An 11,949-nucleotide genomic window follows, 5' to 3' on the forward strand; every position below is an offset into this window, starting at 1 on the left:
GGGGGGGGGAAAGAAGTTCTGTTTTTCCTACCCTCTCCCAACAATTTATTATTCTCATGCTGGATATATCTCATTTTTCTCTTGCTGCATCAGGAACCATCAGTCTGTACCTTATCCATTTGAAAATAAAAATCCATACATAAAGTGGAATTCTGCACCATAATCTGATCATTTGGCATTTTCTTGAAGAAACTTAATGTTCTGTCATTGTCATCGCACCCTCCCTTTCCTGCTACTCCTGCCCAAGCATGTGAGAGGTTTGGTGGGGGGCAGAGCAGAGATCATTGATCTGTTTAAAATGACATCACTTCCTGCTAAGGTCAACACTGTAAAAGAAAAAAGACTTGAACATCGAAATTTGAATCTAAGAAGCATGACTCTACAGGGAAGAAACTGTACCATTTGACTGTTGTGTGCATACCTATATAAACAAATCCCATAGTGTTTATATTTAACTGCTTCTCTTGCTCAGGAGAGGCAAGAACATTTCCAGAAGATTGTCTTGGAAGGCACCGAGAGAATGGAGGATCAGGTAAGGGCTGTCTGGTTGATGCATATGGCACACCACCACAAAACTGTTTGATTGCGTCTGGTGACTGCAGAAGTTGGTGCTGCTTCTTATTTTTGGGATCCAGGAAGATACTTTGGACTGGCTGAATGACCTGCCATGCACAGGAGGCAAAGTTTCTGAAGATAGGATGATGGAAGTTGTGAACAAGTTGAAGGAAAATATATTTCATCACTTTATGGGTAAAGTGGAAATCTATGAAGAATATTACCTTTCAGAAAATAGAAGTCATTTACTTGAACTTGAAGCTCTGGAAAGGTAGTAGCTTCCATAGATTCATGCTCGCCTCCTTTCAAAGATGGTTTTTCACTAGGTCGTTGCCTTTTCCAGTTACAGAGTTTGTACAGAGTCTATTATGTTGGAATGTGGTCGGAGACCTAATGGATAAGACTGTGAAAAGAATTTGATTTTTGAAACTCTAAATGTGAAATTGTGGCTTCAGATTCTTGTGATAGAAAAATCAGATAAGTCATTTCGTATGTTAATAACTAATGTGCCTGTTTTTAGTTTCCTATCATTGTTGAAACATCAAACTTGGATCTAAAATGCTTAACGGTAATTGCGAGTAATGTGGTGTGATCAAATTGTCTCACTTCAAATACATACTGTCCAGGCCACTCAAACTGATGGTGAAAATTGGCACAGGACCCTGGAAATATGTTTCAGACATGACGTTGAGAAGCAAAATCTGTGGTTCCTGTTCATAATTCCTGATGAGCAAAGCCCAAGAAGTCTATGTATCAATTTCTGCTTATACCATGCTCCCAAAAAATAGGGAGTTAAAGTTGTTTTGCATGTAGTGTTGCAAGTTCATGTTAGTATTGACTTCTAATACTGCACAATGTGCTATTTCTTCAAGCATTTTATTTATTGCGCAGGGCCAGAGCATCATTCCAATGCTGACAGGAGAAGTCATTCCTGTAATGGAACTCCTTTCATCTATGAAATCACACAGTGTTCCAGAACAAATAGATGTAAGTCCTTGTGTTCTTTGCATTCTGAATACAAAAGAGGCTTTGGCATTCTGGTTCAATACTGTCCTTGGCAGACGAAACGCTACAGTTGTCATAAATTCTTGTACACTTCACTCGTTTCACATCACGATCTCCTAAGTGGTGGTTGGAATGGCTTAACATAACTGTTTTAGTTCAGTAAATATAACAGTACTAGCAGTGGTTTTTTATGGTCAGCACTTAGCAAAATTGACTGCGTAGGATTATACCAATTTTAAGAGTGGAGTGGAAAGGCTATTTGATGCAAAACAATATGAATGGGGAAGTAGATGGTTTTAATCTTTATACCTGTTTCAGTGTGCTTTAGTGTTCTCATGAAAGGAGTGAAAGTGATCTCACATGCAGGAATTTAAAGTATTCTGGATAAGGTTATAGAAATAAAAGTACTGGGAGGAATCTGACTTGTGACTGGTGAAGAACATCCAATAATTGAGTGACTTTCTGATTTTCAGAATGCTTTGTCTGAAGCCAAAAGGTCTTTTTAAAGTTGTGCTTTTTGGGACAGACTTACAGCTTAGCTTAAATAGTTCCCAAACAGTTCCTACCTATCATTAAAAACAAAAATCAATTAATTGGAAGATCTTACAGATCCTTGTCTAACCTTTGTTTATATTTATTTGCATTTCAGATAAGTGACACAGTGCTAAATGATGATGACATTGGGGATAGTTGCCATGAAGGCTTTCTCCTCAAGTATGAATTTCAATTTTGATTTATGCTGTAGTAAAATGGTTTAAACTTGTGTGTGCATATATATATATATATCTGTAGGTGCATGTGAACATGTATTAGATTAATTTTCTTTATAGGAGGGGGGAGGATGAAAGTGGAAGGAGGTTCACTTGAAAGCAACTTGGTTTCTTCATGTGGGAAAGCATATTTCAGAGGTTTTAATCGATGCTCTGTTACCTGCCAGAACATCCCAGGTGTAACTGCATTCATTTATGTGTTGCTTATCTATTTATACAGTGTCACATATGCTTTCAGTACTACAGAAATTGATGTGTTAAGTTTATTTTTGAAGCTGTGGGTCGGTAGTTGGTCTGAGAAAGGGCAGGGGGAAAGGGAAGATGAGGGTAAGACACCTCAACAGAAGTTTCTTAAGGGCAAGTTAAGAATTGTCAAAGTTAGTCCAGGTATTTCTACTGTAGCCTCCAAACTTAAGATAGTCTAAATCAGATCTGTGCTGCTTGCAATCCACAAGACAAGATCACTTGACTTCCAGCATGCCTGTGTGTATTCTGAGGGACTCAAGCTTGTGGCATGCTCATGCTTGTGCAGTCACTGACAGTAGAACAGTTTACCTGCCATGTCTCCCAGAACTGTCTTCTGATCCACAGTTTCAGAAAATGAGGACAGTCATGAAATAGATCTACTCTCAAATCCTTCATTATTAATGTCTTCTGTTACTTTAGATGAGTTATTTTATACGGATTCTGTAATACAGTTAGATAGCAACAGTAGACAGTTTTTGTCTGAACTGGTGTTCAGAGGTTCTGAGTGACCGTCTTTTTATTCATCAAAATGAAAATGCAGATACTGTTGAATTTACTGTTGAATTTCTTTTGGATTTCAGCAGTAACCTGCACAGCTGTGTGAGATCCTTTGGGTATGGGCCTATATTTGTACTGGAAGCACTTCATTCTTCTTGTGAAGATGATAATTGTTATTTGAAAAGTGTGATTAAATGTATTCACCTGTTTTTGTATTTGCAGTGCAATTAGTTCACACCTGCAGACCTGTGGTTGTTCTGTAGTCGTAGGAAGCAGCGCAGAAAAAGTTAATAAGGTAATGCACTTTCTAATAAACCAAACTTAAATGCTGATAATTAGGAGTGTTAGTGTGTTATTTTGAACAAGTTTTATCTATAAACATACTTGGGGTTGGAAAAGATAGTTGTGCCTGAAAATTGCTGTATCAGTTGTATTCTGGCAACTATAAGAAAGTGTATTTAATTGAACTTGTACTGTATATAACTAGTAGTAAATGAGTCTGAGTTTTTACAATTAGGTGTGTTAGCTGAAATGTACAAATTGAAGAGGTCTGAACTGGCTTGCCCAGTTCACCTATGTCAGCGGGTAACGTCTGTGTACTCTTAAGAAATTAGTGTCTGCATAATTACTCTTATGCTGGGGAATAAGTATACTTCTGCGTCATGAACTGCGTGTGTTTCATGGAACATCAAAGCTGTTGAGTCTGTAATCACACAAGTGTTGAAACAGACAAGCTTACCAGGACCTTAAATGGTTCCAGCAATTCCAGCATTTTTCCTTCATACCTGTGTTTGTGTTGACTCAGTCTTCAATCTCTATAAAAATTAATTGTTAAATAAGTGTACAGTACAGTACAGAACTGGTAGATCTTAAATTAGATTTGACTGAGCTTTCCAGAAGAACCAGAAAGAGGCAAAGTACAGATATAAATCCCTAAAACTGAGTCCTGTAACAGCCAAACACTCAGTGTTTCATACTTGCTGGATCACACCTGTAGGGATGATGAAGCTTTCAGGTCTAGAAAGAATAAGCAGGATTAGCTGTAACTCTTAACAGGGAAGAGTATATACATCATTATGGTCTATTTGGGAGGAAAAAACATCACTCTTGGAAGCTGCCATTTCAGAACAAGAAAATAATTACATTTTTGTGATAGACATATTTTCCCCATGCTGTTACTATTTTTAACTCTGTTCTAAGCTTGTTATGAAATACTTAATTTGAATGAATATGAAACTATCACCTGCGCTGCTTTTCCTCTAATATTTTGGTGTAAATGGATGCTTATTTTACACTCATCCAGTATGTGAAGGAAAAATCAAATGACAATGTTTTCCTTATTCAGAATTCTTGAAGTACTTTTTTTTTGTGTACAGCTTTTTGCTTATACCAAAATGCTAGTTTCAGATAAATTGAAAATTGTGGAAGACATACACTTGTGTTTACTGTCTGTTGAAATATTTCTCAAAGCATATTTCATTTTAGTGTAGTCCAATGTACCAGCATTTTGTTCAGAGAGATTTCCCTTTGACTTGCATTAATTAGGATGTTACTTCATCCCTTCTAATAAAAATACTGAAGGTAATTTTCAGTTAGAATATTCAGAGACAAATCATTAAGAAAATGTTTTCTTTGTGAGAAAATGTATTTCACTAAATCAGTTGCATCTGTACATTCACAGCTGAGTCCTTTAGTAAACCTCTTTGATTCAGAATATCCCTGCCACTGGGAATGAAAAGAAGGATTTCATAAAAGTGTGCGATCCTAGAGCTTTCAGGTATTAGGCGCTACTGCACTTAATGAGTATTCCAGTATTGCTGTGAGGGTAAGGTTCTGTGTAGTTGTGTAGCGTGATAAGTTTTCAATTTATACTGGGGGCCTCTGGGCCATGCAATAACAATAGTTGCATGTCCTGAGACCTACACAAAGGTTCTGCAGTGGTACATGTGGAGAAGCAGTATATTCAGATAACGTCATTTTTCTGATCAGGAATGTTTTTGTATGTTTGGCTTTTCTGTCCGTTTGTGTTCTTAGTTGTGATGTACTAATTATTGAGCTCTGGTTTATATTGTAAGACGGAAACCTTCCTTTGAGGAAAAATGCATTTTAAATTTAAAAATTGATGCCTTTTTTGATACATGTATGTGTTTATCTGTGTGTATTGCTTCAATGTGTAAAAAAAAATTAAGAACAGTGGTCCTGCTGAATATATTATATATTAATTGTAGAATATATATATTATATATTATGCATTTTATAGTATGCAGGGTTTCTTGCTACAGTGAAATACTATATTCTTCTATTTAAAAAATTCAAGACACCTTTCGTAAACCTGTGTTTTGAAATAAGCGGTTCATGATGTTTGACAAAAATTGGGGGGGAGATTGTAGAAATGTATTGTTTCATGTGTATTGGCAGTAATGGTAAAGCACCTCTGATCAAATGAACAGTAAATGCTGATACTCAAAAATAATCGTGAGCAACAGAGAAAATCCTCAGTTCTTAGCTGCAATCTACTAATTGCAGTTAATATGTGTTGTTTCAGAGGTGCAAGACTTGCACGTGATTAAGTTAGCATAATAGAGGAAAAGTTAAATGCTTAAGTGGTTATAAGAAGCTGTAAATTTATAGTTCATTAAATATGTCATTAAAAGTCTTTAAGGTCAAATGGTATGTAAAATAATATCTTGACAAGATAGACACTGTAGGGAAAAAACAGTCTTAGATGAGTGTGAGTCTCAAGGTACATCCAGGATAAATTTCATAAATTCTACTCATGTTCTTAGCAGCATTGTGTTCTTTGTGTCACGGTGCATCTGTTCTGAAGTAATTGCTTTCTTTATGACATACTTTTCCTTTCCTTAAAGTAAAAAAATACCTACTGCATCCTCCTGAAGTGGTGGAAAGCATTATTCAGAAATTAAGTTGTCACTGTTTTAGGTACTGCATAAACACATTGTGCAAGGATAGAGCCTTCTCAAAACACCTTACAAACACAGATAGGACACCACAGGTTTAGGACTGAAAGATTAGCAGAATGGAATATGTATTTGTATTTGGAGATGATTACTTGTAGCTGTTGCAGTATGGGAGTTTGAAAACAGGTAATAGTACCTTTGTTGCTTTCAATGGAGAGTTTGAGGAAATTACAGAGGAAATAGGCAGAGATACTTATTCAGGAAATCGTGCCTGATTGGAGACAATAGCTGCTGTTTCAATATGGAATTTATAAGAGGCTTAAAAGGCTAGGAAAGTAATCACAGTAACTTGTGTTTATGTAATAGGAAGAAGTAGCAGAAGGCAAGAGTGATTTGTTCTAGGTATTTGGCTAAAAAACAAACTTTTTCAAAATTTTTTCCTTGCTTGACAAGAAGTTGGAGTAATATGGCCTACATCTTACTAATTTAAGCTTGTCACTATTCTGTGACCTTGGTAAAGTTTTGGCTTTTCTAATAAGCCTGATGAATTTTTTGTTTATCATTTGAAAAGCCTAATACATTCTGACAGAAATTGTATTTGAAGATCAGTTCATTCCTTACATTTTCATTTTTTCAAAACTCTTCTTTTTAATGCAGATTGTGCGAACATTGTGTCTGTTTCTTACACCGTCAGAGCGGAAGTGTTCCAGACTCTGTAGAAATGAGTCTTCCTTCAAATATGAGTCAGGACTTTTTGTTCAAGGCTTACTCAAAGTAAGTACACTTACGAAAGTTCTATTCTTCTGTAGTTTAAGAACATTCTTCAACGTATATGTCTGCACATGATATGCACACACATACACACATTCATGTTCAAAGAAATATGTCATCGTCTCTTGATTTCTTTCTGGTGCTACAGCTTTTCTTGTAACAACTTGCAGGTTAAAATTCCAAGCCAGTCTTTTCTCTCAAATATCTGTTTCTTGAGTATAGTCCAGAATTGTTCCTGTTCTTTGAGGTACAACAATAATGATAATCTTTTGCCTACTTGGGGCTGGAATCCCAAAAGGCATTAAGATTTTGTGTTGTACCACAACCAAAAAATAGCAGTCTCTCAGTCCTACAGTATTTTGAAAGGGCTGTAGCAGTGGGTGAAGATGAGTAGAAAAATGTTTCTTGCTCTAGTGAGCAGTGTAATTTAACAAATTAAATGTAATACTGTAATGATAATGGGCAGATGATGCAATACTGTAATACAGGTAACCTCAGTACCCGTTTTTACTGTTATATTAAGGGAATCGTCCAGTATGAAGTGGGCTTCACATATCAGTTCTCTCAAACAAAACATGTCTAAACAAATAGGATTTAAAATTTAGGTGTGATGCTTTAATATTGTTCTGTTCCAATATAGTTTTGGGTTTTTTAGAAAAAAAAAAAGTAACTTGAAGAATATTATTTTTTTCACTAAAACAGGATGCAACAGGAAGCTTTGTGTTGCCCTTCCGCCAAGTGATGTATGCCCCATATCCTACTACACACATAGATGTAGATGTCAATACAGTGAAGCAGATGCCCCCCTGTCATGAGCACATCTATAACCAGCGACGATATATGAGATCCGAGCTGACAGCATTTTGGAGAGCTAATTCGGATGAAGAAATGTCTCAAGATCATATTATCCACACAGATGAGAGTTTCACACCTGATTTGTATGTACTCCTCTCTAACATCTCTCAAAGTTCCTTGAGTGGGACAAGAGACTAAAGTAGTACAAAGAGTACTTTCTAATAAAGTGTATGATGTCCTTTTGCTTTTAAGAAGCAACTTCAGCTCTAGTAGTAGCATTTGCATTGGAGGAATTTACCAGTTCTGCCAGTAGTTTTGTTACGTTAATTATTACTGAAATTCATTTTCAGTGATACTTAGGACCATGTTACGTCAATCTTGTTGCCTGTTTTAAATAAAAGTATAACAAAGCTGAGTGTATTTGAAAGTGCACAATAGCTTTCGTGAGCTTAGTTAATTTCATCCAGAAGTTTTGCATTAAATTCTGTATTAGCTTTAAAAATACCAGGAATTTTGAATTCACTTGTAGTTTCTGCCAAATTGTAAATGGTAATGTTATTGCTGTATACAACTGCTGAACAGTTAGTGCCCCTTCATGGCATTACCTTATAAGTTTGTTTGATTTCTTTTCTATAGGAATGTCTTTCAAGATATCCTGCATCGAGATACATTGGTAAAAGCCTTCTTGGATCAGGTAAATTATTGCTTTTTCAGAAAGAACAAGATCTAAAGTCCAGTATTTTGAGCCCTAGATAATTTAAGATGAATGGGTAATTTTTTGACTTGGTAGGTCTTTTTGATACTGGTGCTGATTCTTCTCTGCGTAAATAGAGATAAGAATGCTTATGTAATTTGTAGTATTAGTATAATACCGAAAATCCTTCTTAGGTATGAAAAACAATGCACATTTTTTACTTGTGCTGTGCAACAGTGTCTACAGTTACAGTATTGAGAAAGCTGTCTGCCAGTGCTTGATTTCAGATCATTTTAAAAAGGAAAATAATACTTTATCCAAGCAGAACTGTAAAGCAGCTTGATTTATTGCATCTGAGCAGCTAGAAAATTGAGAATGTAGAGCATATATACAAATCTGCTGTTAATGTGCCTGCTTTGCTGTAATTAAGGATATTAGGTGTGCATGCAATGTTTCTTTATATTCCACATTCTTAAAATGATTCTTGAATTTCCATGTCTACCTAATTTTCTGGTATACTTTTTAACAGATATTTCATCTGAAGCCTGGCTTGTCTTTAAGGAGTACTTTCCTTGCACAATTTCTGCTTGTCCTTCACAGAAAAGCCTTAACTTTAATAAAATACATAGAGGATGACACGTAAGTGAACTTATAATAGAAAACAGGCTTTGAGAAACTTCCTCTGTGCTTTCTTACAACACCCTTTTTTTTATTTTCTTGCAGGCAAAAAGGAAAAAAACCTTTTAAGTCTCTTCGTAGCTTAAAGATAGATCTTGACTTAACAGCAGAGGGCGATCTTAACATAATAATGGCTTTGGCTGAGAAGATTAAACCAGGTCTGCATTCCTTTATCTTTGGGAGGCCCTTCTACACTAGCGTCCAAGAACGGGATATGCTCATGACGTTTTAAAAGTTCTCCACTGCTAACACCTAATACTGCAGTCTTGCATGGCACGAAATCTGTCAGTGTGGCCACCACATTTGTGACAATCATTGACTTGAGGGAGCATTGGGGAGCACAGTACCACTACAGTCTGCCTGAAGAGGAGGGGGGTCTTGCTAGAGGGGATATCAGCTTAGCTAGACACGCATGATTTTAATGAATCCATCTCTTCTGTGTGCTTTTTTAAACAGTGAATGTTACCAGAGGTTCCTTTGCAATATGGGTTTAGTAGATAAATTTGAACATGTTTTGGCGTATGATAAAGGGAAACATTTTAATTTTCTTTTCCTAGAGACTTTTTACAGGTATGTATCAGGTTTTTCCTGTTGTGCTATGTCAGCATTTTTAGTGTTTCCACATAAAACAATACATATGTCCTCTCTGATCATGGACATTGGGTAATAGGGGCCTTCCAGGAGTTTCAAAGAGTTCTGAAAAGTGTTTGTTCTTAAAAGTGTTTGTCTGTGCTACAAATCTGAAATACGTTTTCCCTCATCCCTTTTTAACACTACTGGCTCCTTCATTTAGAGCATTTAAAGGTGTTTAGGATTTTTAATATACTTCAAAGTGCTATTATTGTGTGCAAACTGTTGACTGTTTGCAGCTTAAATAGCAGCACTCTTCACATGGGAACTGGGTCATTATTTAAGCATCTTTGTGCATGTAAGTGCCAAGCAGGGTGCTCTGTCACAGATTGTTGGGCCATCCTGCAATCAAGTGTTCACTGATGCAGCATAATTGAGCTCTTTCAAAACACAAAAGAGAAAACTTGTGTCATTCAGCAGCAGTTGTTAGTCTTCCTGTCTATAAACTGCTGCTGTTTTTTCCATTGTCAGTTAGAATAAGGTTCAGATTAAAGTATTAGAGCTTCCTAAAGAACATGAAGTTGACAGCCAAACTGAAAGATAAAACAGTAATTTATTTTTTTATGTCTTCATTATTACATTTAATAATTCTTCATTCAGAGATGAGCACAGCTATGAACTAATGTGATTAGTGTTTTACTAAGTGAATTCTAGCCAATAATCTTGCCAGTCTTCTCAGTTCACCTTACATCTCCGACTTCGCTTTGCTGGAAAATAAAAACATGTATTCCGCTTGTATCCCTCACCCTCTCTTTCTCAGTAGCATGTAGAGTGGTGTGGTGTCAGGTTAATCCAGGCCCATTTTTTTGAGTTTTCACACATGGTTGGTGTGTGTTGCATTGAAATCGGTGGTACATCTGCACTGCATGTCGTTGTATATCTTCTCTTTTTGGGCAAACACAGGAATATAGTTGTGTCATGGTTTAGTGTAACCTAAATTCATTAATTTTGGAAGAACTGCACTTGTGATTGCAAAAGTCATGGCTGCTTTGTTGCTTAAATTGTTTGTAACATGCCTTGGCAAACAGGTTTCTGTTTTCAAGATAGCTTTTAATTGTCTCTGTTGTGCAGTGAATTGTGAAAGTTAACAAAAGCTAGATTCACAACTTTTCCCAAAATGTTCAATACTCACATTTTAAAAGGAATAATGTCCTTTATTGGGATGTCCAGAATTCCCTTGCATTTCCTGAAATAAAATGATTCATAATTAAATATCTAGGGCTTCATAAGGATGTGGAATTGAGCCCCAGCTGCACACCATTTTTGTTAATGACCATCAACAGCATTACCTGGCTGAATAAGTAATTACATTTTGGGGAGCCATTTGTTTGCTGTATGTGTATGTAGACTCTCGCAATAAGCTCAGCACTTCATCAGAAGAACTTGTCAGAATTAATGCTGACATAAGTTACTTGTGCTGAGATTCTGTTTGTCTTCCTACCGTTACTATTTCCTTCTGCATTTTTAATCAATTGATCCATTAGAAAAGAGCCTGATTCTACTTTCATGTCTAAGATTGTGAAAAAAATGTAATGAACGCTGCTGAAACTTCTCATGTAGAAGTTGTGTTGAAGTCTAAAGAGCTTTAGATGTGCTGCTAAAATTAATCACTTCAGCTTGTTAGGCATTGGATACTTAACACTGACACTACTAAAAGTAAAGCTCTGTTTACTGACGATGCTGTCACTTTTTGAAATTACTAAAAGCTGGAAACTGTCTCAGTTGCTACTTTTGTTGCACAACTGTCACAAGTGCACTGTCACAAGTGCAGAATGTATAGTGAAGTAAATTATTAAATGCATCTGCATGTTGTGTTGTAAATCTTGCTCAGGAAACAGATGTATTATAATAAAATTCATGCACAATTTTTCACTTTAATTGCTGATTTTTTTTCATTAAATTTCTGTGCTGTATCTGATAGAATAATTATCTTTTATCCTTTGAGTTAAAGAAGAAACCTTATCCCTTCTTGTTAAATTAAAAGTTTTGCTGAGATGGCAAATCATAGACTGTCGTTGATAGAAAGTCGTATGTTACTTAGTTCCTCCCTTTCTGTTAAGGACTTGCTCATTTCAAGGTGAGACTGGTGTGGCTTGCTGTGCCTCTGATGTGCTCAAATAAGAATCACAGAATCTTAGTGGTTGGAAGGGACCTCTGAGATCATCAAGTCCAACCACAAAAAAAAAAAAAAAAAAAAAAAAAAAAAAAAAAAAAAAAAAAAAAACAACCACACACACCACCACCCAACCAACCAACACCAGCCCCCACCACCTAAACACACAACAACAACCTCCAACCAAAAAACCATCACCCACCCACACAGCACCCCACCACAAACCAGTAATCTTGGGCACTAGAGCATGCCCTGAAGAACCATGTCTACACGTTT

At 36.2% G+C, this 11,949-nt stretch overlaps 1 protein-coding gene across 4 annotated transcripts in view; it reads left to right on the forward strand.

The window, feature by feature from the left end:
• The window catches only part of LOC106895394 (chromosome unknown open reading frame, human C9orf72), a 16,515-nt gene extending 5,077 nt beyond the window's left edge, over positions 1-11,438 (forward strand). For 2 of the 4 annotated variants that reach the window (XM_014954803.1, XM_014954804.1), the window contains exons 3-11: positions 473-532; positions 1,447-1,542; positions 2,210-2,274; positions 3,297-3,369; positions 6,650-6,766; positions 7,466-7,701; positions 8,195-8,252; positions 8,782-8,891; positions 8,976-9,162. In XM_014954803.1, coding sequence (XP_014810289.1) covers positions 473-532; positions 1,447-1,542; positions 2,210-2,274; positions 3,297-3,369; positions 6,650-6,766; positions 7,466-7,701; positions 8,195-8,252; positions 8,782-8,891; positions 8,976-9,162 — 1,002 coding nt within the window. Of the gene's footprint in view, positions 1-472; positions 533-1,446; positions 1,543-2,209; positions 2,275-3,296; positions 3,370-6,649; positions 6,767-7,465; positions 7,702-8,194; positions 8,253-8,781; positions 8,892-8,975 lie in introns of all 4 variants that reach the window. The other 2 variants (XM_014954802.1, XM_014954805.1) reach the window with 2 other exon arrangements.
• The last annotated feature ends 511 nt before the right edge of the window (positions 11,439-11,949 follow it).

Source organism: Calidris pugnax, unplaced genomic scaffold (assembly GCF_001431845.1).
Source record: "Calidris pugnax isolate Ruff unplaced genomic scaffold, ASM143184v1 scaffold157, whole genome shotgun sequence".
In the NCBI taxonomy this organism is placed as follows: Eukaryota; Metazoa; Chordata; class Aves; order Charadriiformes; family Scolopacidae; genus Calidris; species Calidris pugnax.